Source organism: Marmota marmota, unplaced genomic scaffold, assembly GCF_001458135.2.
Source record: "Marmota marmota marmota unplaced genomic scaffold, marMar, whole genome shotgun sequence".
Classification (NCBI taxonomy): Eukaryota; Metazoa; Chordata; class Mammalia; order Rodentia; family Sciuridae; genus Marmota; species Marmota marmota.
The window spans coordinates 27,886,313-27,910,778 of record NW_026000185.1 but is presented as its reverse complement, the minus strand read 5'-3'; the positions used below and the strand labels follow the sequence as shown (position 1 = coordinate 27,910,778).

The 24,466-nt window shown below is 53.5% G+C and overlaps 1 protein-coding gene across 5 annotated transcripts; it reads right to left on the bottom strand.

Annotated features, from left to right (window-relative positions):
* Window positions 1-10,395: 10,395 nt before the first annotated feature.
* On the bottom strand, window positions 10,396-22,251 carry Rhbdd2 (rhomboid domain containing 2). Of its 5 annotated transcripts, none has more exons than XM_015491441.2 (6): window positions 21,986-22,124; window positions 20,777-20,845; window positions 19,420-19,827; window positions 13,562-13,712; window positions 11,930-12,016; window positions 10,396-11,241 (listed from the first exon to the last, which is right to left on the bottom strand). In XM_015491441.2, the coding sequence occupies exons 2-6, from the start codon at window positions 20,802-20,804 to the stop codon at window positions 10,887-10,889; spliced, it is 1,029 nt and encodes a 342-aa protein (XP_015346927.1). In that variant the 5' UTR covers window positions 20,805-20,845; window positions 21,986-22,124; the 3' UTR covers window positions 10,396-10,886. The 5 variants fall into 5 exon arrangements, with proteins under 5 accessions (XP_015346927.1, XP_048645911.1, XP_015346925.1 ...); XM_048789954.1 differs by having other exon boundaries at window positions 19,420-19,820; window positions 21,986-22,118; XM_015491439.2 differs by lacking the exon at window positions 20,777-20,845 and having other exon boundaries at window positions 21,986-22,251.
* Between the last annotated feature and the right edge of the window lie 2,215 nt (window positions 22,252-24,466).

Genomic DNA, 24,466 nt, shown 5'->3' with positions numbered 1-24,466 from the left:
GAACCCACGGGTGCTTGACCCCTGAGCCACATCCCCAGCCCTTTTTTATATTTTATTTAGAGACAGGGTCTTGCTGAGTTGCTTAGGGCCTCGACAATTTGTTGAGGCTGGCTTTGAACCCCAATCCTCCTGCCTCAGCCTCCCAAAAGTGGGATGACAGGAGGGCACTGCTCTACCTGGCTCCCAGCCACCATCTTTTCTGTAACCTTGAAAGAGGCATTGAACCAGGACCGGCCAAGCTGCTCCCAAATCTCTGTCCTTCAGCAAATGTGAGATAATAAATATATGTTATTGCCAGACGTGATGACGCACGCCTGTAATCCCAGCAACTCAGAAGTCTGAGGCAGGAGACTCCAGTACAGAAAAAAAAAAGTTTCATATACACATATTTATTTATTTATGCCTGTTGTGTGAAAACTTATCCTGCCAACTGCACTTTCTGGGATAAGGGAGGATTATCATTAGCACTAGTCTGGAAGCTTCCCCCGCCACGGGTCTCATTTCTCATTGCTGCTTGTTGAACACTTTCACATGAAGAAAACAAAAACAAAACCCCTTATGATCTCAGTCCCCCCAGAAGGTGGTTAGACTCACTGTTGTTACAGATGGATAAATTGAGACTCAGAAAAGTCGAGTGACTTATGCAGTTTGTCAGTGGAGAGCCAGGACCAGAGGAGGCTGTGGGTGAGTCCCCAGCCTGGTGGAGCCCAGAGGGGTCCCCAGCACAGCCTGGGCCTGGGTGGCCGGGGAGTACATGCTGGAGCATCCAGCCCACGGAAGCCCTGGTCACGGGGCTGCTCTGGCCTCTCAGCCAGCTGCCAGCGGAAGTCCCCTCGTGTACCTCTCTGGGAAATGGCTGTGGGCTGTGACCTTCTGGGGATGGTCCGGCAGCTGGGCATGTTAATGGTAGCCCTCACATTTACAGTGATTTTTACAGGATCAGCCTGAGTCCCATGGCGTCTCCTGTGCTAGGTTTTTCAAAAACCTGGCTCCCTCCCCTCCCCTGTTCAGACCTCGAGGATCGCTTGAGGGGAGGGGTCATCTCTGGTGACGGCCAGGCCCAGGGCCCTGGAGTGGGTGTGAATCTCCGAACACCCTCAGTCCACGGGGGCCTCAGGGAGACCCCACTTTCCACATCTTTCCTGACCTCAGGACAGAAAAGGCCCGAATACCAGGCCAGGAAGGGACAGGTCAGCTCATCAAACTCAGCCCTCCACGGTCCTCTCCTCTGCTCACCTGGGCCACAGGACCCTACCACCTCCCGGGGCAGCCCATTCATCTTCAGATAGCCCCCACTGTTCCCGGGCGTGAGTCCACACCTTTCCCAGAAAGCACCCCCCCCAGGTGGGTGGCAGAGCGCCATTCAATAGCTAAGTAAACTGCCCTGGGAGCCCAGTGACCTGAGTGACCTGCTTGAGGGCACAGTGAAGGCCAGCTTTCCGGCGCCCACACCTGGGTCTTCTGCCACAGAGCAGCAGCAACTCTGTGCTGACTCCCTGAGGTGGTATGAACTTGTCGCCTCCAAACTCATGCAGCAGTGTGGTTCCCAACGTCTTTTTTTTTTAATATTTATTTTTTAGTTGTAGGTGGACACAATACCTTTATTTTGTCTTTTTGTGGTGCTGAGGATTGAACCCAGTGCCTTGTGCATGCTAGGCGAGCGCTGTACCACTGAGCCCCAGCCCCAGCCTGGTCCCCAAAGGCTTATGATAATGGTATTGAGAGTCGAAACTTGATCCAGCTCCCGTGTTCAGAGTGGGGCCTGGCGGAAGTGATTAGATTAAATAAGGTCCTTAGGGCGGACCCCATGATTTAATCCAGGTGGTTTTTTTAAGGAGGGTGAGAGAGACCACCTGAAGGGGCTCAGCGGAGGAGAACCGGCCTCCACGGAGGCCAGGGGAGGACCCTGCCATTGCCTCTCCTAGCAGATGAGCCCTGCTGGGACCAGGCTTTAGCTGAGGTATGGAAGAAAGCCCCAGACGTCACCTTGGCGCCCCTCTTGGGGTGTGTGACTCAGAAAGCTCTTCCTCGCTCTGGGCCCCTGTGACCGTGACCGGCATCAGTTGGAGATGCCCTCTGGCTGCAGAGCACGGTCAGATATCTTCCGATATCTGGATCCTGGCCGTTGATGGGCCCTCGGAGTCCTGGGACTGAATGTTATCCAGAGACAAGGCTGGAACGCAGTTGCTGGGGTGGGGCTGGGTCCCGCCAGAGGCAGCAGGGTGACCGGCTCCCCCGCCTCCCACCAGGTGCACACACAGAGACGCGTGGATATCGTGTGTGCACACACACTAGCAAATGACACAGAGCATGGATGTGCATGTGCACACGAGCCCCTACACCCCTGCATGTCAGCACACGTGTGTGCATGGGCCCCACACCTGCAGCCACAGGGCCCCACATCTGCGTCACATGCTGAGAAGACGCAGGCCTGGTGATTCACATGCAAGCAGAGGCAATTTGACCTCCAGCCTCTCCAAGCCCCTTTGCTATCTGAGTGGCAGCCTGGGCAATGGAAGGCATGTGTGTATGCATGCGTGTAAGCCCACGCACGTGCGTGCCCATGAGCCTGCAGGTGAGCATGCGTGTGTGTGTGTGTGTGTGTGTGTGTGTGTATGTGTACGTGTGTGCTGTGGGCTCAGTGGGCTGCAGACCCAGGTGCTCATTAAGACTCTGCCTTTACCTGCCAAGTCTTTTCCTTCCCTGAGCCTCATTGTGTTCATCTGTAAAGTGAGGACAAAGGCTTCTGTCTCCCAGGGCTGGGCCCCAGACTTAGGGATCCTTGCAGGGCCACCTCCTGGGGGCATGAAGCCAATCTCCACAGCCTCTCTGGCTCCCAGCTGACCTCACCCAGCTTCCCTTTCTGCAGAGGAGGGAGGGGTTGGCACTGTTACCTAAGCCTGAGGCTCGCAGCCTCCCAGGGCGCTGCCAGCTGAGCTACCCCCCTCCCCCAAGGCCACTGCAACCTGACTCCACCAGCCCTTGGTTCCCAGGAAAGCAGAGCCTCTCCAGGTGCAGACGCCAGCCTGGTGCTCCTGGGAAGGGGAGGCCACGGGCCCAAGACTGTCCTGGCCTCCTCCATCAGACAGGACTGAAGGCTGGACTCCAGGCCCATTCCAAACATCTGGGTGGGATCACAGGACCCCAGGAGGGTCCGAGCATATTGTCTGGAAAGGTCTGGGCCAAGGTGGAGGCGGGACCAGGGGCGCCAGGGCAGGTGTCACCCTGGGAGGTGTGTCACCTCGGGAAAGCCTTCCTTCTCTTAGGACCACACCAGCCGGCTCCAAGGCCCCTCTGGCACGGGCTGGGGCACCTTGGCCACATCTGGGCACCGAGGGGCTTCTTCCACTGCAGAGACTATCTCCGACTGGCACCCACTCGACCACAGGCTCCCACGTGGAACACAGGGACGTGCCACCTGCAGCCTCCCCAGTTGCCACACTCACTGTGTGTCCCTGGGCTCTCTCGGGTAGGAAGACTGATGGGAAAGGGTATCAGGACCTGCCTCCCTTCCCCGGGCCCCTCAGGGGTCTTGCTCCCAGCTACCCCTTAAGGAGAAGAGTCCAGATGGGCAGGTCCCAAGCTCACATGCTGGGGCTAGAGATGCACCTGCCATCTGCCCTCTTCCTCAAGAGGGCGGAGAGGGGAGAGGTGGGGCATTTTGGGAGCATGATGTGAGGCGCCACCCGCCCCGCCTCCCATGGCTGGGAACCTTTCTGTGCACCTGCAGCCTCGGGAGGTGGAGAAGACGGCCACACCCAGGTGTGGGGGACACACAAAAACAAACTGTTGGTGCAAGGGCCTTGCCAACCGCAGGAATGCCCGTGGCCAGGTGAGGGGCAGGGGAGCGGCCTGTCACATGGCAGGTCAGGAGATGTGGAGAGGCCGGGCTCACCCTTGGCAGAGCTTTCTGCCAGGTGAGAGGGCCAGTCCTGCCCGCCACGTGTCCTGCGTCGGCACAGAGGCAACCCCCACCCCAAAAGGCCCAGCGCTCAGCGCTTGCCCAGACTCCTCACTCTGCGTACAGTGAAACAAGCAGAGAAGCCTCACAGTGACCTCTGCCAGCCGTGGGTCCAGTCCAATCCCTGGCTGCCGTGGCCTCTCCACGCCCATCTCTCCTTGCTGGCCCTGGGTACCCTGTCATCACCGTGGGGGTCAAGCCAGGCTGTATGAGTCTGCTCCTGGCACGCACTGTTCTCTCGCCTGGAACACCCTCTCCACATTCCAGCCTGGAGAGGCCTGGTCAGGGCCAGGTTCAGCGACTGCCTCTCCTGGGAGGCCTTACCCAGGTCCTGCAGGGCCAGCTGCCCCTCGGCTGTGTTCTGTAGGATAAGAGCAGATGCCTCTCCCAGAGAGGAGAGTGCTTGGTGCCTCCCAGGGTCACTGTGGGTTCCAGAACACCCTGGGACCAGGCCTTGGTTACGTCTGTCCTTGGCCCCTGGGTTGAGGCTGAATTTAGCAGGTGCTCAGTTAAAATTTGACAAGGAAATGAGTGAAAGGGTGACATGGGTGTAGTTGGTACTCAGCCTGCTGGGGTCCACGGCCCTTGACTGTGAGTCCCTTGTGGGTCAGGTGGACAGTTCATCTGGGCTCAGAGCACCAAGCTGTGGCTTCCAAGCCCAGGCCAACATTGTGCAGATGCCCAGGACAATAAACATGTATTAAGCTCCTGCTGTATGCATTCCCCAAGAATTCTCCCCCAGCCACACCAGTGTGTTCCGCAGACATGCCCCACTCATGCCCACCTGGCTCTCCTCCTTCTTCTGTCCACCTGGAATGCCCTTTGCCCTGGTGCTTTCATGACTGCTTCTTGGATTTCTTCTGGTCCCAGCAAAAACATCACCTCCTCAGGGAAGCCTTCCTTGATTACCCAAGTTACAATCCCGCCCTCTAAGCCTCTCTGCGCTGGGCTTTTCCCTCATATTTTCTCTCCGACTTTAGTTTGTATCTTGAATCTCAGGTTTTCCTCAGCTGTTTCTTGGCCATCTCTCTCCATCCCCTCCAGCTCTTCTGAGGCAGGCAGCTGGCCACCTTGCTCACGGTCCGGTGCCTAGCACCTGGCAGCTGGAACAGGGCCTGGCCCACAGTAGGTAGCTCTTCAGTGAATGAGTGAGTGCCAAGCTTCGGGCTGAGGACCCCAGCCAGGCGGTCCTGTCCTTGAGTCTGCAGTGCAGTGGACAGAGGCAGCCTGGGGGCCACGGGAGCTGAGAGAAGGTACCACAGTTGGCAAAAGGCTCCTCAGCACCCGAAGAAGCTGCCCGTTGGGCATACATCACATCAGGTGCCACATCCCTTGCTCTAAGTTTCAATTCAACCCCTCTAAATTCGGGATCCTTGTTCCCACTGTGCAGGTAAGGAAATGGGAGGTCAGGGCGGTTGGGAAACTGTCCCCAAGCCAAACACTTTATAGCAACCCTGTTTCACCCCTCCGTCTCTTTTACATACACCTCTCCTTGGCCTGGCGGGCAAGGTTCTTCCTTTTCAGAGATGGAAGGTTCCAGAGGCTCAGAGAGGTCAAGTAACTGGCCGGAAGCCTCCCAGCCAGGGAGAGGCCGCTGGCACCCTGGAGGCCTCCCTCAAACCTCTGCTCCTCGGCTTCCATGTCACAATTCCAGGCCTTTCTCTGAGGTCCCAGCAGAGCTTGCTCTCCCACGCTCCTGCCTGGGGTGGGTGGATGGGTGGCTGGCGCCTCGGTTCAGATTCTCACGGCGTGGATCCAGAGCTCCCTTCTTCCCAATGCCCAGGCCATCTCTGCCAGGGCACCCCTCGGCCCTCAAAACCTAAGTGCCCCAAAAGGCACCTGGACCCCGCCCTGCCTGCAAGAGCAGCCCCAGCTCCAGCCTCCGCCCCCAGCAGGGCTCCCAGTCGCTGCGTCAAAGCTCCGTTTCCCTCACTCCCGCGTGATGTCCTTTCCCTCCTGCGGGGTCCTGCTGGCTCTGGGTGATGTGCCTCCTCTCTGTCCATCTGAAGCTCAGGGCCAGGCACCTCCTTCATGCAGTCCCTGCTGATTCTAGGACCAGGGTCCTTTCCTGAGAAGGGCCCAGTTGAGTCATCGGCTCCAGAACTGGAGCAAGAGCTGGGTTCTGTGACTGGGCCTTGGCGGGGTCTGGGTGTGGCAAGGGGAATCAGGGCATGGTGGCACTACCCACTGCTGGCGAGGGGACAGAGGAGGCAGGAGGGGAGCTGATGAGGGGGGCAGGGGGCCACAGGAAGAGGCGGAGGGGTGCAGGGCCTTACATGCCAGGTGCCCCCCACCGTGGGGCTGATGAGGGGATGGGTGGCCCAGGAGGGGCCTCTCCGCTCTCCTCGCCCGGTGGATACCCCAGGCTACCGATGGGGCCGGGAGGGGTCCTGTGTGTCCTGTGTCAGTGACTGGTCCCCTTGCTCTCTCAGGCTCTGGTCTCTCCCCAGAGCTCCCCACCATGTGGGAGGGTTTGGAGAGCCCCCCCACCGGGCACCTTTCCCCCCAGAGTGTGACTGGAGGGGCCTGGTGGCTCTCCTGGTCCGACTGAGAGGAGCCTGGGAGCAGCAGCCACCAGGTGTGGGCCAAGGCCTCTGGTGGGCTTCCCTGGGTGGGCTCGAGTGGCCCCGAGAGCCTCTGCCTGGGCCTCATTGTGATCCCAGCTGTCACCCAGCTGACTCTTTCCAATGACCCGGATCAGGAGAACCCGGTTCTGAGCTGGCTCTGTCCCAGGGCCCTTAGCTCTAAGCTCTTAGTCAAGTAACTTCCTCTCTCTGGGCCTTGGGTTCCCACATTGGGATGGAGTTGGTCCAAGAATCTTCTCTCCACGTTTGGTAAGTGACTTGTGGGGCCCATGTTCTCTGAAGAAGCTCAAGACCCCATGGGCCAGCTGATAGACACGGTGATGGCAGAAAGATGGAGCCTTGCAGGTCAAGAGCCCAAGTGACCTTGGGATCCCTTAGTCCCTTGGTGGCCATTTTACTCCCCATCTCTGTATCTGACCTGTCATCCTGTGACACTTAGTAAGATTCTAGGACCTAGAGCCCCCACCAACCCGAAGCCAAGAAAACGAGGGGGCAGCCTCTGAAGCCCCGGAGGTCCCTGCTTTGCTGTGCCCCCTGTCTGATGCCCTCGCCAGTATTACTTGGTGAACGTGCTGGTTTATGGCCTTCTTTGTTCTGTGGCTAGGAAAGCTCATGTAGCCTCTTCCATAGGGCACCATTCTGTCAGGGGACTTGAGCCCATCTTCCAGGGCCGTGGTCACTTGTGTCTGGCTCAGAAGATGCTGTCTTCTGAGTTCCTTAAGCAGAGCTGTTGTTTTATGTTGACGAACATCAGCCCCTGACCCTCCGAAGGTGGAATTGCTGGCCTCATCTGATAGGTGGTTGGGAGGGGAGGGCCGTCCTGTTGTTCTGCTGTCCCGCTCCTCATGTGCCACAAGTGGCCACACCCATTCCTGGAAGAGATGCCGGGAAGCTGGTGCCAGCTGTTGGGCCATCTCACACAGGGCCAGCCACCCCGCGTGCTTGGGGGAAGGCAGGAGGCCGGGTCAGGCCAGGCAGGCTGAGGGGGGGTTCGGAGGCTCCAGCTGGAAACTTACCCTGCGAAGCCCCACTTGCCTGTGCGTGCGCGTTGGTACCAGCTGTGTACGGATAAGCTTAGGACTCTGTGTGTTCCACACAGCGTGTGGGTGTGCTTCAAACACACGGGCATTTCTGAGGGTGGGTACCCACCTGTTTGAATAGAAATTTGCGTGTGGGTCAAGGTCCAGATATGTGAGGTCAAGTGTTTGTGTCTGTAGATGCCCAAGTAGGCCGTGCGTGTGTGGTGTGTGTGTGTGTGTGTGTGTGTGTGTGTGTGTTTGCTACTAGGGACCTGTGTGCTTGACTGCTGGGCCCTGGGAATGTCAGGGCCATCCCAGTGACCTCTGAGGGCAGGAAGCTCTGTTTTTCCACCCCAAGAGGCCCAAGTGGCCTTGCCCTTGCTCCCTGGGGTATGCAGCAGGGGTGACAGGCCAGCCTCTGGAGACCTTGTTTCAGCCAAAGCACGCGCACACATGTTGGCTCTAAGCTCAAGGCAGGACTGTGAAGCAAGGCAGCCTCTCACCTGTCCTGGAGGTGGCACAGGGTCCCCCAGAGCCAGGCTTCAGGTCCAGCTTGGGGTGCTGCTGGTGCCGCTGGCAGTTGTCCAGGCAGAGTGACGTGTCAGAGCTCAGACCAGGGGCGATGTCCCTATGGGCCCCCCGCATCCTACCCCAGGCTCCCCCGACCTGGCCACACTTGAATTCGCAGGAAGCTCACCCTCCAGGCATCGGCTGCCTGCTGCCATCTCTGGGCCTTGTCCTGGCCGCTCACCTGGGGAGCAGGAGCCTCTGGGCAGGACCTAGACTTCAGGTGGTGAAGCTATGCACAGCCTCAGCCCTGCCACATGTGCTGGGGCACCAGAGCCACTTGGTACCCTCGACTTCCATTTCTGGCATTTGGCTCACTGCCTGCCTGGGGCCAGCCTCCATTACTTCCAGCAGCCTCACCTTTCCTACAGGACTCCCCCTGCAGCCTCGCCTCTCCTACCTGACCGGCTCCACACCTGCCTTCCCCATCTGGCTTGCTTCCCTCCAGGCTTAGTTCCCTGGAGCATAGGAGAGAACCTTTCCCTGCCCCAGGACAGATCTGTGCATCACAGGGCAGCCTGCTGCTTTCTGTTGTCCTGAGGAAGCTGATAGCACCTGCGAGCCTCCCTGGTGGCCAGATGGGGAGAGGTTTCTGGTGAGGGTCTAAGGGCGTTGGTGAGCAGGTGAGCAGGGGCCAGAGCGAATGCCTCCCTCCTCCCTGGCAGGGTGGGAGATTGGTACTCAACGGGCCCAGGCTTCCTGGCTGCCAGCCCAGGCTGAGCAGGAGCCCCCTCAGTTCCTCTAGTGCTGCTTGTCCCCACTGCAGCTTTCAGTGCACGGGTGACAGTCCTGCCTGAGCCGTCCTAGGCAGGGCGCATGGTTCATTCCTTTGCTGCACAGACACTGAGTGGCAGGCCCCGTGCTGTGGCCCTCGGTATACATGCAGCTTACCATCCATGTCACCTCTGGCCCCAGCCTGCAGCTGCACATAGATTGTGACCTGGGACAGTGCTGACAGGCAAATGGGGAAGGGGCCTGGGATCCCCTCTAGGTCCTCCAGAACACACGTGGGGGTGAGATATGGTCCCACTCTGAGCTGGCTCCAAGGCTGTCCATGTTGTGGCCAGAGCCAGGAAAAGTCCAAGGGAACATGGAGATGAGATCAGGCTCTGAGCAGCAGGTGGGGCAGACTGGAGCCAGGCCCTAATTGTGGCCCACCTCTGCCTCCTGCAGCCCCAGGAGTGATGCCAGGGTGGGAGGGGAGGGCTAGGCTGAATGATCCGAGGGTCCTCACAGCTCTGCGGCTTGGGGACCTCTGGGCCCAGCCTGGCCATTCCAAGGCCTGTCTTCTGCAGCTCCAGCCGGCCGTTCACACAGAAGGCCAAAGGAGGGACATGATCTTGCCACTCCAAGCAGTTGCCCTTTGCATCTGCTTCTGGTACAGGCCTGGGGCAGGAGCAGAGGAAGATGGCTTGGGACAGGCCACTAAGGCCAAAGTGCAGGGTGTGGCTGGAGTCCAAAGCCCCAGGCCAGGCCCCGCCAGGCTTGCTTCACAGCTGTAAGCCCTACTTCCCAGAGCAGATCTGGTGTCCTGACCACCTTCTTCTGGCTTGGGTCTTAGCAGTCCTCCCCAGGAGGGTGGGTTTGGGATCAGGTGACTTCACCCCAATACCCAGGACCTCTCAGAAAGTCAGCAAGGTGGGCCATCTGGCTTCTGGACAGGTGGGGCCATTAGTCATGTCCATGAACGTGCCTGTGCTGCTGGCACACTTTCCTGACCTGGCCCGCTGCGAGGAGCCCAGCTGGGCACTGACCAGAAGCCACGAGGGGTCCCTGGGGCTAGCCAGGCCATGAGCTCACACCCGCTCCTTGTCCTGCTCTGCTCCAGCATTTCCTGGGCTCACCTGCTTCCTGGCTCCGGGTTAACCTGGCCAACGGGAGACACGGACGGCCGACTGGCAAACACGCAGAGAGGCTGGGTGCTTCTCCAGTGGCATCGCTGCCAGTGTCTGTGCCACTGAGGGGTCTGTGGTCCTGTTGGCAGCCCTTCTCCTCGTGGTCCCCACTCCCAAGCTCTGGCCACACCTCCTCCTTCCTGGGAGCAGGGAGGTGCCCTGCGGCTGCCCAGGGCTGGTTGCCCAACCGTCCGCCTCACTCTTCCAGGTCTCCCCACACCTCTGCCCCTCACTCCCCTGGGACCCCACTCCTGACCTACTGGGCATGGTTGTTGGTCTGACCCAACCCTGGTCCCTCTCCCTCTTTGCCATGGCCCCAATCCCCATGTCACCTCCCCAGCCAGATCAAAGAAGCCACACGCCATGGGCAGGTTGGAGGCTGGTTCTTTATACAAAGGTCAAGGACACGACACAGGTCACCGCAGCTGGGTGCAGATGACTGGGGGAGATTTACTACAGAGGCCTGGGGGCTGCCCAGCACAGACACAGGGACACTGCAGGGGACAGAGCGTGTGCAGAGAAGACACAGGGAGGAAGGTGGCACTGGAGAGCCATCAGCAGCCCGACAGCTGCCCTTCCCTCCCACGTCCTCTGGGAGGAGCCCTGAGCCATGAGTGAGGAACTCCAGCTGGGCCACCAGGGCCACAAGATCCCATGATGTCACAGAGTGTCTCAGTTCTGTGTAAACTACTTCACAGAGCCGATGGGAGCACAAAGGGGGCGGAAACGGACATGTATCAAGGTACTCGACACGGCCTGGCACAGGAGGTATTCAATAAATAAGTTTTTGTCAAGAAAATCAGCTGACAGGACCTTCCTCGGAAGGCCGAGACGTGAGGTGACTTCCCTTAATGTTCTCTCAGGGCATGGTAACCCTGGAGGACTCCTTGGAGCCTGCAGCCCCTGGGGTGCCCAGGGTCCCAGAATACACTGTGCCAGGGCAGCTGACGGGGGCAGGGGGCTGGACCCCCATGGAGGTCCCCACAGAAGCCGGGTAGACGCTGGAGGAGTTAGGGTTCGGGCCAAAGTGGTTCTGCACATAACACAGGCCGGAGGTGGGCTGGTATGGGGGCAGGCTGGGCATGTGCCCAGGGACGGTTGGCCAGGAGGCCAGTTTCTGGCCGCTGGCATGCTGCATCTGGGTGACAGGGTGGTTTGGAGACAGATGAGGATGGCAGCTCTGTGTGGGGTAGGAGCCAGGCACAGGGTTCAGCCTGGAAAGGAAGAAGAGAGGGAAGGTCGTTCAGCCAGCAGTGACAAGGCCCACCTGGCCACTCCAGAGGGCAGGGCAGGGCCGCCATCCTGCTCGGCACACACCACGCTCTGGTCATTTTCTGAGGCTACCTTTGGGGACCAAGTGAGGAAAAGGGCTGATCTCAGAGAACAGAGGCCCGAACAGCGAGCAGCAGCTTGAAGGGAGATGGAGCTTGAGGGGGGGCCTCCTCGCAGCGGCTCATCCACCAGTAGAGGGACTGACTGGCCAGGTCACAGCCCACAGCAATTCCACCCAGAGCGCAGCGCCACCGTGTGGCCTCCGAGGGAGCACAGGGCCCAGGCCCAGGCCACCTGCTGTCAATCTCCTACCTGGGCCCTCAGGCGGCAGGAACCCCTCTAACAATGAGTGTGCTGAGGTCACAGACCCCACCGCAGACCAGCTGCCTGAGTTCAGGTACAGGACACTTCATGTCCCCCTTCACATGACATTAAGAAATTAAACAATTCTTGGGGCTGGGGACGTGGCCCTGTGGTAGATGCTGGCCTAGGGTGAGGCCCTGGACTCCATCCCCGTCACCACAAAAGAAAACAAACAAACAAAACAACAATGAAAAACAGAAACAAAGTGAGAAACAAATTCCTCCAGAGCAGCCAGGGAGACAAAGCTGCCCCAAATGGCTGCCTCACCACCAAACGCACGCCGTCACGCTGCCGCCTATGACCCACTGTTGGGCTGCCTGGGACACGTTCTGTTCTGGGCGTCTGCAGCAGGCCCTGGCAATGAAGACCGCACCCCAGTCATGTGAGGAACAGAAAGGGCCACAACCTCTCCCTGTCCTGTCTGCCTGTCATACTGGAGCAGGATCAGACCTGGCACTAGGGATGCACAGTGTCATGAGCCGTCCTCCACGGGCATGAGTTGTGGTTGGTGACCAGTGTAAGCTATTACAGAAGGGAGTCCCTCCCTGGGTGGAGTTGGCACCCTAAACCCTAAAGCCCTCTCAAGAGTCTTATGGGAGGCTGGGCGCAGTGGCACACACCTGTCATCCCAGAGGTTCGGAGGCTGAGGCAGGAAGATTGCGAGTTCAAACCAGCCTCAGCAAAAGCAAGGCCCTAAGCAACTCAGTGAGACTCTGTCTCTAAATAAAATACAAAATAGGGCTGGGGGTGTGGCTAAATGGTCAGTACCCTTGAGTTCAATCCCCAGTAAAATAAAAAGGACCTTCCTCGGAAGGGCAATTTACCACCGAGTCACATGCCCAGCTCTTTTTATTTTGAGACGGATCTTACTAAGTTGGTGAGAGTCTCACTAAATCGCCAAGGCTGCCGGTGGACTTGAGATCCTCTTCCCTCAGCCTCCCAAGTCACTGGGACTTGCTCATTCTATAAAGTCTCTCCCTGAGTCAGATGCCAGGGATTATGTGCCCAAAGCAAAAAGGCAGGTTTGTGCTTCTCTCTCTCCTGGTGTCCATCCCTTCCTGCCAGGGCCAGCACAGGCTGGGGCCACCTCCTGGAACGAACCCCAAGGAGCAGCTTCCAATTCAACTAGACCCGCATCCAGGCAGCGAGGAGGGGATGTGGGTCACCGACAGAGCATTCGGCTTCCTAGAAAGTTCCTTGTCTCAGGGGGACCACAGCAGGAGAGGTCAAGTCCTCTGCTGTGGAGTCTCAGCAGGGACAAGACCACGAAGAATCCAAGGGGCAGGGCAGTGTGAACAGGGGAAAGGGGTGGGAGGAGACCTGGGTGTGGACTGGAGACACGGGAACCCACATGCGCTCTGTGGCCTCCTCTGTGACAACGAAGCAGCCCCAGGAGTGGGTGGCCTGCCTGGCTTCCCCAGAGAACGCACGGGCTGGCCTGGGACAGCAGCCTCACCTGCTCTTGCTGGTGGTCAAGGACAACCCTCCAGACCCCAGGCTGAGTCTGTCCTCAGAACCCCGTCGGCTGTGCGGGCTGTCCCTACCTCATCTGGGCCACACGCCATAGCTCAATGTGACCTGCTGAGTGCAAAAACATGTCACACTGGCTGGGGGCGCTCACACCTGATCTCTCTACATATCACTCAGGACTATGGGCAAGTGTCCTCAGAAGCCACTCCCTTCTCCAGACGGTGGGGCAGCAGCCAGAGCACTCGGGTCTTTGAGCCCATTTTCTTCTATTTCCCTGGGCGTCACGCGGGGGAGGCAGGCGCGCTGGGCTGCGCCCCTGGCCCCTGGGTGCGCACCCATTCCCAGGCTGATCGCATCCCTGCACTCCCCTTGGGCCACGCTGGCCTTGGAGGGGTTGCAGGAGCCAGGGGGACATGTGCTGTAACTGACCTCCGGCTCTGGGCAGCCCTTCTCTCGGCTGAAGACCCGGAGACGTACTTGAACACGGAGACCCTCCTCATGAGGCTGAAGGGGAACTTCTGGTCGAGCTTCAGCGCCACTCGCTCCGAGAGGTCGATGGAGTGGCAGTAGGTGACACCATCTGGGAGGGCAGGTTAAGAGAGCAGAGCGGAGGAGGCACAGGGAGGCGACAGGGCTGCTGGGAACGTGGCCTGGGACACAGTCCCGGCTGCTCTCAGAGTCTGGGAGTTAATGCTTCGCCCTCCCTTTGCCAGCCCGCCCCCCCGTCCTGAGCTTTCTCACCAAGGCCGTCACGGTCATAAGCCAGCACCACCTGTCCTTGTGATGGCAGGAGCCATAGGGCTGTCCTAATATTCCTCAGAGGGATGACACCTTGCCCTAAACAGGGGGGCAGCCTGCTTTAATGTGTGCTTCTATGAGCCTCTTTAGCAGCATTAACTCCATACGCTGTTACCATTCCAAGTGACCCGAGAATGTCCTTGTCATCTGGTCTGTGTCAGGACCTCTGCCTACACAGCCACAAAGACTCAGCCCTTATTTATTTGTTTGTGGTGCTAGGGACTGAACCCAGGCCCGTGTGCATGCACGGCGGGCACTCTACCACCTGAGCTGTATCTCCAGCCCCTCACTCTTCAGAGGACGTTTAGAATCCTAGTCACTGGCCAACCCCCTACTTATTGGGACAACTAAAAACGCTGCTGTGCGTTTCTCCGTCCCTCCAGGAAGGACGCGTACCCAAGTGCTGATGGCAAGTGATAACCAAAGAGAGCAAAGCTGTCGTGGCTGCTGGCTTCAGAACCATCTCAAGATTCAGTTCTGCTTCTGACTCAGATGAAGCAATCTACCCGGCCTCCCATTACGCACTGCTGCCGTCTAGGACCTACACCTCGAACAACGGCTTCCACCCTCTGGAGGATGCTGCTAGCCTGGGATGTAAGAGGAGGTAAGCAACAGGAGCCAGGCCTCAGGCTTCCTGTCCAGAGGTGCTTCCCAGCTGCAGCACAGACACAACGACTGCTCTGGGCCACAAAGGAGGCTATGAGTTTGGGAGGATGAAGCAGCTGGAAATGGCAGGTCAGGGTAAGGGCGAGGAGGGCTCCAGAAATCGGCACAGGAGTCCCCTGAATCTGGGCTGAACATGAAGGCGCACAAGGCGAGACTCCTCAAGCCAAGCAAGGGCTGCCGCTGGGGAATGATAACGGAAGGCCTCAGGCTAACAATTCCTGGAGCTGGACAAGGCAGGGACATGCTCAAGGTCAACTGGACAGAGTACAGAGACCTCGCAGAACACCCGGGACATTCAGAGGAGACTTTCAAAAAGACAGCGCCTTAAACAAAGGCACAGCGACTCGCTGAATAAAGGATACCCTGTAATTTCCCTACAGGAGCTTATAAACTTCAGGTTTCTAGCAATTTTCATGAACAAAAACTTCATAAACTCACCACCTGTCATGAACAAAACCCAGAACAACAATGAAATCCAGCCTTCAGTATTTAGCTTCTGAAGGTCTAATTTAAAATAAAAACTGCCAGACATGTAAAGCAGCATGGGATAGGGTTCAAAGTCAGGGGAAGAATCAAGAGAAACAACCAGATTCAGAAGGGGCAGAGACAGTGCTACTGCCAGACACTGATCGGAAAAGTTATTATAGATACATGAGTATTTAAGAATACATAATAAAGAAACCCATGAAGAATCTCAATACAGAAACAAAAAACTAGATAACAGAATCAGATGAGACTTTCAAACTGAAATCCATGTGAGAAGGAAACACACAGTGGAACAGGTTTTCCACAGGTCAGACACGACAGAGTGCACTGACCCTGAAGGCACGGCATCGGAACCTAGCCTAGCTGAAGTGTAAAGAGAGAAAAGCTTGGGGGAAAAAAAAAAGGGGCGGGGGGACAGAAGCCTTGCTGACCCTGAGCACAGCAAGTACTTAACCATGTTTAACTGTTAGGAGAAAGAGGATGAGAAAAATTTTCAAAAAACAATAATTTTTTTTCCAGACTTGATGAAAATTCTGTCATAGATCCAAGAAAATTCTTCTCAGATTCAAGATCAATGAGCCACAAGGAGAAAAAACACAATGATGCATCCTCCTGAGGCTACATCATGAATTAAATAGCTGGGAGGGGGCTGGGGATGTGGCTCACGTGGTAGCGCGCTCCCCTGGTATGCGTGCGGCCCGGTTGGATCCTTAGCACCACATACAAACAAAGATGTTGTGTCCGCTGAGAACTAAAAATAAATATTAAAAAAATTCTTTCAAAAAAAAAAAGCTGGGAGGGCCAAGCGCAGCAGCCATGCCTGTGATTCCAGTTGTTGAGAGCCACAGCCCAAGGGGCCCCAGCAAACTTCCAGCTGCCGGCTGATGATTGGCTCACAGCGGCCCCAGCAACATCTAGCTGATTGGCTCCTCTGCGGTGATGCTCATTGGGCTGTTTCCCTGCCCTTTCAGACCTCGGAGCTGCTCATTGGGGGACTTTTTTGGCTCCGCCCACGTGACCCAGCCAATCGGCCTCAAGAGCAGGAGAAGCTTGTGTGGGAGAGAAGCTTGTGTGGGAGAGAGAGGCTTGTGGAAAGCCGGTGGTGGCAGTTGAGGCTCTGAGGATTTTTCCTGAGAGGCTGTTTTGTTTGGCGTGTGTGGTTCTAAAAATAAAGTTAGTTTCTTTTGACAAGTGGCTTCTGATTGTGCCCAGCCAGACTGCGGCACCCAGTGACCAGGGAGGCTGAGGCAGGAGGATTACCAAGTTCAAAGCCAGTCTAGGCAACTTAATGAGACCCTGTCTCAAAATAAAAAAGGCTGGGGGACGAGGTTCAGTGGTAGAACACTCCTAGAAAATCCAAGAGAGTGTCTGGAGGTTTGAGGGAAGATGGGAAAAGGGAGGTTGGATTTTCAGTGCATGCCGTGTGCGTGTGTGGGACTGTCACACTGAGGCCATTGATATGTATGATTAATACATGTTAATATTAAAAAAGGAATAGCTGAAAACTACTGATAAAGATAAAATGAAAAGATAAAGTGAAATCAGCCAGAAAGAAAAGGACTATCACACAAAGGGAACAATGAAAATGACGCACCAATTTCTTATCAGAAACAGAAAAAGCCTGCTGGGCGAAGAGGCCCACGCCTGAGATTTCAGCACTCAGGAGGCTGAGGCAGGATAATAGCAAACTCAAAGCTGGCCTGAGCAATTTAGGGAGACCCTGTCTTAAAATGAAAAGTAAAAAGGCTGGGGTTTGGGGATATGGTTCAGTATGTACAACCCTGGGTTTAATCCCAGCACCACCACCAAAAAAAGGAGAAAACAAGTCAGACAATAATGCAATGACATCTTTAAAAGTAAAAGAGGAGTCTCAGGAGACCAGAAAAGGCTGGAATCCTGTATGCAGCAAATGAAAGCATTTTTAGACATCAAAAGCTGACAGAACTTGTCACCAACAGAAATGTCAAAGGAAGTTCCTTTAGGCCACAGGAAGATGATAGCAGATGGAAACTTGGATCCACATTAAAGGGGAACTAGAAACAATAAATATGTGGGTCAATGTTTGATGGCTTTTTTAATTAAAAATATAAACAATTTAACTATTTAAAGTCATAGCAATGTACTGTGAGGTTTAGAACACATGTGAAATAAAACATGACAACAAAAACAGAGGATGAAAAGAAGGCAAGGAAAATATAATGTTGTATTTGTATAAGGTCTTACACTGTGTATGGAGTGGCACGATACTTCAAAGTTGTTTATGATAAAATATATACTGTATGTAACCACTAAAAAAAAATTAAACAAAGGTACAGTTAACAAGGAAAGAAGATTAAATTCTATAATTAGAAAAATATGCAATTAAAGGCAAGAAGAGGGGGAAAGTATGGAACAAATGGCAAGCTGGTAGCCTTAAACTTGACCATACCAATAATTACACCAAATGTAAATGAGCTAAACATATTGTTTGAAATCAGAGATTGTCAGACTGGAGAACCAACATGCTACACATAGGAAATAGGATTTAAATATGAAGACAATTTTTTTTCCAGCACTGTGGATTGAACCCAGGGCCTCACACATGCTAGGCAAGTTCTCCACCAAGGAGCTACATCTTTAGCCCTTTTTAAGTTGCCCAGGCTGTCCTGGAACTCATGATCCTCCTGCCTCAGCCAAGTAGCTGAGATTATAGGTTGTGATATCACGCCTAGTACACAGGCATTTTAAAAAGGAAGGAAGGAAGGAAGGAAGGAAGGAAGGAAGGAAGGAAGGAAGGAAGGAAGGAAGGAAGGAAGGAAATACACTACATGAACCCTAATAGTAAAACAGCTGGAATAACTACATTGATATAAGACAACACAGACTTTAGGATAAAGAATATGACCAGAGATAAAAGGAGTCAATTTCCTCATGATAAAGGATCAATTATTAAGATAACATATAATTCTGAATGTATATTCATCCAAAGCAGAGTTTCAAAATGCACAAAACAACTGGAAGGCAAAAATGGAAAAACCCACAGTTAAGAGTTGTAGGTTTAGTACAAGAATACAGAAGATGTAAATGAAAGCAAGACCTCAACCTGAGAGACACAGACTACCATGTCTACCAGCCGCAGAACCCATGTTCTTTTCAAGAATAGTCACCAACATACCAAACGTTGGGTCAGAATCATACAAAGAATGTTCTGTACCTACATGAAATTAAGTTAGAAAATAACAAAAAGAAGTTTGGAAAAACCACTGATATTTTGAATTAAGCAACTCATTTATAAATTACCCATGGATCAAAGAAGAAATTCCAAAGAAAATTCTATTTTCAACTGAGTGGTAATGAAAACACAGTATATCAAAACTGTGGCTCAGCGGTAGAGCGCTTGTCTAGCATGTGCGAGGCCCTGGGTTCGATCCTCAGTACCACATAAAAATAAATAAAATAAAGGTATTGTGCTCAACTACTTCTAAAAAATAAATATTAAAAAAAAAAACTTGTGTAATGTAGCTAAAGTAGTATTTGTAGGAGAGTTTACATCATTTCCATTTTTATATTAGAGGATGAGTTTAAAATCAATGAAATTAAAAAATAAGAGCTTTCACTTACCAATACTTATACATAACCTCTCTTATTAGTACACAGAATCATGAGAGATTTTATATCTTGTCTAACCCCAATTTTCTTTTCCAACCCCACTAATTTTGATGTTTATAAAAGAAACTCCACTTTGTAGTATAGATTTCTTTCACTTGATTGCCAAAATATAGAAGCTGGAAAGCTTATTCTAAGTTTTAACTATGCTTACAGTGAAAGTCTCCTTCCTTCCTTCTTTTTTTTTTTCCTGAGAAAAAGATCAAGCCAAACAAAAACAGTAACAAAAAGAAATCTGAAGCTAAGGGTGTAGCTCAGTGGTTGAGTCCTTGCTCAGCATGTGTGGGGCCTTGGGGTTTGGGTTTGATTCTCAGAAACGCAAAAATAATCACAAACCAAATGTTTCCTGTCCCTTTCATGAATATCTCCAGCTTTTGGGTATCTCAGATTCTTCCAATGAACACTCTTATGATAACTGATCAAATGTAGGTTTATACCTAAGTTTACAAGGAAAAAACCCCTCAAATTTAGTATATTTTGTCAACTGGCAGGGCTAGGCTAAGCTGGCACAAGGAGATGACTGTGTGAGGAAATCCTGGGCTGGACAGAGGAAGTGACCAGCACAAGGCTCCAGGGATCTCAAAGCTGCAGCCAGAGCCTAGGCTGCCTATGTCTGAGCCCAAGACTATCTACCTGCCCCCCCAGGTTCCCCCTTGGCTGGCATCTTTCTGAATTCCCTTCTAGAAGGATACACGCCAGCCCGACCAGAAGGCCACAGACGTTGCTCAGGAAGGAGGTCTGGGGGATGAGCCAAGAGGCAGCCAGCAGGAGCCAGGGCACCAGCACAGAGGGCACCACCACACCAAACACCAGGGCCCGCCTCATCCGAGAGCGGACAGAGGTGACTCCCAGCATGGCAAAGGCCACTGGGGTGAAACCTCTGGCATCCTCCACTTCCCCCAGCTTTGATAGTGACGACACAGCTTCAAATGACAGGAAGATGATCGCGGAGAAGATGGCGAAGATCAAGGTGAAGAAGCAGTGGCGGACGGTGCCCACAGTTCTCTCAAAATTGCCAGCAAAGCGCCAGATGATGACAGCACCGCAGAGCAGGGAGACTGGGTTCTCATAGACAAAGATGTAGGTCACCAACCTGTAAACTGAAAAGGGACCGGAGTTAGAGGCCCGCAGGTGAGAAAGCCAGGTGATAAGCCATCTAAGAAAGGGAAAGTAAGCCCCAGAGAGCCACTGAAAAGCAGTGATAAGCAGTGGGGACAACAACGGAGGACCCAAGACTCAGAGTAGAGGCATGAATGTCTAAACCCTGCTCTTCCCAGACCTGGAGAAGGTCGGAAACCAACTTCCATGTGTGAAAAAAATACTTTTTTGTCATGGAGTAGTCTCTGAATTTTAAATGCTTTATAATCCTTTTTTAGATTTTTAATACTGACCTACCTCACTGGGCAGTTTGAGGGTTAATTAATTGTAACAGCTTCAGGGTGATTGAGTGGGTGTCACTTAACACTCTGTGTGCCAGTCTCCTCAGCTGTAATCCTGACCTCTCCTTCCATAGTGGCTGTTCAGAGGAAGAAAAAAGGGACCATGAATTATTTTGCAGCTATAAGGATTATAAAGCTAGCATTAATAATATAGAAATCAGACATCTTCCTTGAAAGCCTTACAGGTAGAATAATGGTTTATGTGCAATAAGACAGCAAAGAATCATGCTTGTTTTTCTAAACATGGTTATCTCTAATGTATTTTACACCACTGCAGGCCCACACATAAGCTGAAGTGACAGTGACTTGGGAGTCCTAAGACCTTCAGTGGAATCTTGGTTCTATCACAACCAAGCTGTTTGAGCTAGTCAATCTCGAGGCTTTAGTTTCCTCATTGCAAAGTAACAGGTTCGACTGGAGGCCTTCAAAGGTCCCTTGTATGACTGATGATCCTATGCCATGAACCCCACAACTGGGAAGCTGTGAACTAAAAAAAAGGTGGGGGCTAGCTTTTTGCTTCTATCTGAGGAGGTGCCATGTGTATCTGGGGTGGAGGGTGCAGGGAACAGCTTCAGATTTGAGCAGGGAAGCAGGCTATGGAACCATATACCTGTCAGGCCGTCTCCAGAAGGCTTCATTATCTGAAGAGTACTTCATTATTTGTTGAGTACTTCCGAAACTGAAATTCCAAGTATAAATGTGAAAAGATTCTAGAAGCAACTATATGATTTGGGAACGATGTATCCCAAGGCTCTATTTCCAAACTATCATCCCATAAAAACAAAAAGCTAGGTTCCTATCTCAGTCTTATGACTTTTAACAGCTCTGATTCTTTGCACTAGGCTTCAATCTCATCTAAATAATGGTCAGTTTAATATGGCCTATGTCATAGAATCGCTGAGGATTAAATGAGATTAACGCATGGGAGTGTACATTGCAAAACAACAAGAGCCATACAAATTTCTTCTATTCCTTCCCAGAAAAGGAGGAAGAAGGGGAGACTAGGAATGTCTTTATGAATGGATGTTTATACTTAGTTGGTCTGCAAAATTACTCTCCCCCATGGAAAAAAAAAAAAAAAAAACACCTCCCCAAATGCAGAAGCAGCCACCCCCGCCCAAGCTCTGGGCTTTGGGAGTCAGGACTGCGATATAAACTACGCAGAAGCCATTCCAGGCCAGGCGTGCGGTGGAGCATGCCCAGCAACTCCGTAGCTTGAAGCAGGAGGAGCTCCTCAACAACTTAGCGAGGTCCTAAACAACTCAGCAAGATCCTGTCTCCTGTCTCTAAATAAAATATTAAAAAGGGCTGGGGATGTGGCTCAGTAGCAAAGCCCCCCTGGGATCAATCCCTGGTAACCCCCCCCCAAAAAAAAAGACATTCCAAACCTCCAGAGGACAGGACATTGGTAAGAGTGGCAACAGACAATGCTCAGGTGTCGCGATGAAGGGGAAGAGATAATTTTTCGGTGGGGCTTTGGCCCTTGGCAGACGTGGGTGTGGGTATGAAATGGGAACGGAGAGAAAACCACCTTTGTCATCAAGGAATGAGTCTGGAGCCCCGGCCAGTCTGGCGACGACCGGGAAGAAGCAAATTCGGGTAGGAAAGGGTGATAATGAAGATAAGGCTTGGGAAGGCGTGAAACGGGGAGGCGGGAGGCGGTCCTGGAGGCCGTGCTGGAGGCCGGACCTCCAGGTGGGAGCAACAAGCCGCGCACGGAGGCAGCGACAGGCTGGCGGGGAGGTCTGGGGCTGGAGTCCCCTGAGGCGCGAAGTCTGCAGCGGGGATCGGCGCCCGGTCCGGCCCCGCCCCTGCTCACCTTGCCAGTTGCGCAGGGCCTCGGACCGCAGAGAGAGGCCCGAGGGCGCCAGGGGCGGCTGCAGCAGGAACAAGCGGGGCCCGGACACCAGCAGGGAGAGCAGCGCCGTGAAGAAGGTGGCGGATGGCACCTCGGGACACAAGCACCAACTGCGACTCCCGGGCCCCGAGGCCGCCATGGCCGCCAGACTTCCCGCGCTCCACCCGGTCACAGGTAGCCGGCCCTCGGCTTCTTCCGCCTCGCTGCGGCTGTTTCCCCTGGCAACAGCGGAAGTGCCGGTCGGAAGCCCCGCTCCCTCCAGGACAGCCCAATCTCGTGGCGCCGACCAGCCCTTCCAGGCGCGCGGGATGCCGGGAAATGTAGTTCCCACTCTGTGGCTGGGGCGGCAGCCTTGGAGAACGAGTCACAGGTCGGGGGGCTGCTTTTCCAGCTCCATTATTCCTGCAAGGGCTTTGATTTCGCCATCCCGGCTCTAGATGCCTAAGGAGCACGGTGTTTTGAGGCCCACAGAGCCCTTTCGCACCACGCCCCCTTATCCGCGTTCAACCCCAGTATACCAAAGGGAACAGCTTAGCAGGCTCCCTGCGTAATATAATTAGATGGCAGAGACACAACCAGAACTCGGTCCTCTCACTGGGGCGCCTGTAATTGGCCAAGAGGACAGCGAGGTCAGCTCCTTTGTTTGGACTGAAGAGGGTCTGCGCGAGGTGGGGCAGGGATTCAGTTGAAGAGACTAAGGAATCAGGATTGCGCTCTAACTCCTTAATCATCAAAGTCTATTTCAGCACTTCTCGTTTGAAAAGTGCTTTGGGCAATCAACAGCTGTTTCAGGTAGACACGTGGAATATTCTTTCTCCATTAGAGGTGCGCTGGCAAGTGAGGTAACTTGTCCAGGGTCATCGGTGGGAAGCGAGAGGACTAGGATTTGGATTCAGGTTTCCTGTCTGCCCCCACCACCAATGTTCAGCCCTTTTTATCATTTGTTACAAATCCTTTGATATGCATACATTTGACTGGAGGCCACATAGACTTCTGAAAAACAAACAAATGCTTCACTCTGTGCTAGAGAGTGATGGTTTGCTTCTCAGATCCACCACATCCATCTTGCCCCAGCTCTATAGATCCCCAGCATCTGTGCTCCTCTCCAGCGAGGGCTCCTGCCTGCTAGCCCACTGTCACAGCTCCTCTGCGCCACCATTCCCTCCCTTTCTCCTTTGTTCTCCTTAATTCTGGATCACCCTTTATTTTTCCTCCTTAGACTTTTTAAGGGTGCTCCCTTTCTTTTCCAGGGATCCGGCCTGATACCCCCTCTCTAACATTGCAGGGGTATCTGGCTCCTTCTCCATCCACTACCCTACTGTTATTAGCTCTATTCCTTGCCCAAGGCTGCAGGATTGGGTTTGCCTCAGACCTAGATGCTGTCCCCACAATTTGGTAGCCCCTGCTGGCTCTGGTGGAGAGAGGGATCCTACTACTCCCTCACTCCTGGAAGGAGGGTCACTTGCACTTCCCGGATCATAGACTATCAATGAAAGAACTTCTTCCAAATTCCTGTGGTGTTAGGAACAGGAAGATGTTCTGCTTTCAAGAATGTTGAGAATGTGTCTTGACAAGACACCTGTCCAGCAGGTCTTTGCTGCACACCAGACTTTCTGGGCTGTCACAACCTGAAACTTTCTGGTTTGAACTACCAACCATTTTATTATCTTCCATAATTCCATGGGTCAGTAAATGGGGCTGCGCTCAGTTGGGTGATTTTTTTCCCCCCACCCCCAGTACTGGGGATTGAGAGGTGCTTTACCACTGAGCTACATCCCCAGTCCTTTTAAAAAAAAATTATTTTGAGAAAAGGTCTTGCTAAATTGACCTCAAACTTGCAATCCTCCTGCCTTAGACTCCCAAATTGCTGTGATTACAAGCATGCATCCCCACACCCATTTCTTCTGCTAATCTCTCCAGGGTTCACACTTGTGTCAATTGTCATCCGGTAGGTTGTTTGGGGACTGGCTGGGCTAGGGGACTTGAGTGGGATGACTTTTCTGTCCCTGCTCCATGTGATTTTTTTTTTTGGTCCTGGGGATTGAACCCAGGGCCTTATGCATGCAAGGTCCATATGGTTTTATCCTCCAGTGGCCTGGCGAGGACTTCTTCATCGGGTGATCTTGGGGAAGCCAGGAGAGGAAAGGATCTGCATGCAAGCACCTTCCACACCTCTGCTTATATCATATTGCAAATGTCCCATTGGCCAAAGAAATCATAACCCACCAAAAGGAGGGGACAACAGCATTCATTAGGGACTATTATGTATCATCCAGGGGCTCTGTTTTAAAATAGGTTTTATTATTGTTTAATACAGGTTTTATTTATTATTATTGTATATACTTTTTTTTTAATTTATTTTAAAGAGAGAGAGAGAATTTTTTACTATTTATTTTTTAGTCTTCGGCAGACACAACATCTTTGTTTGTATGTGGTGCTGAG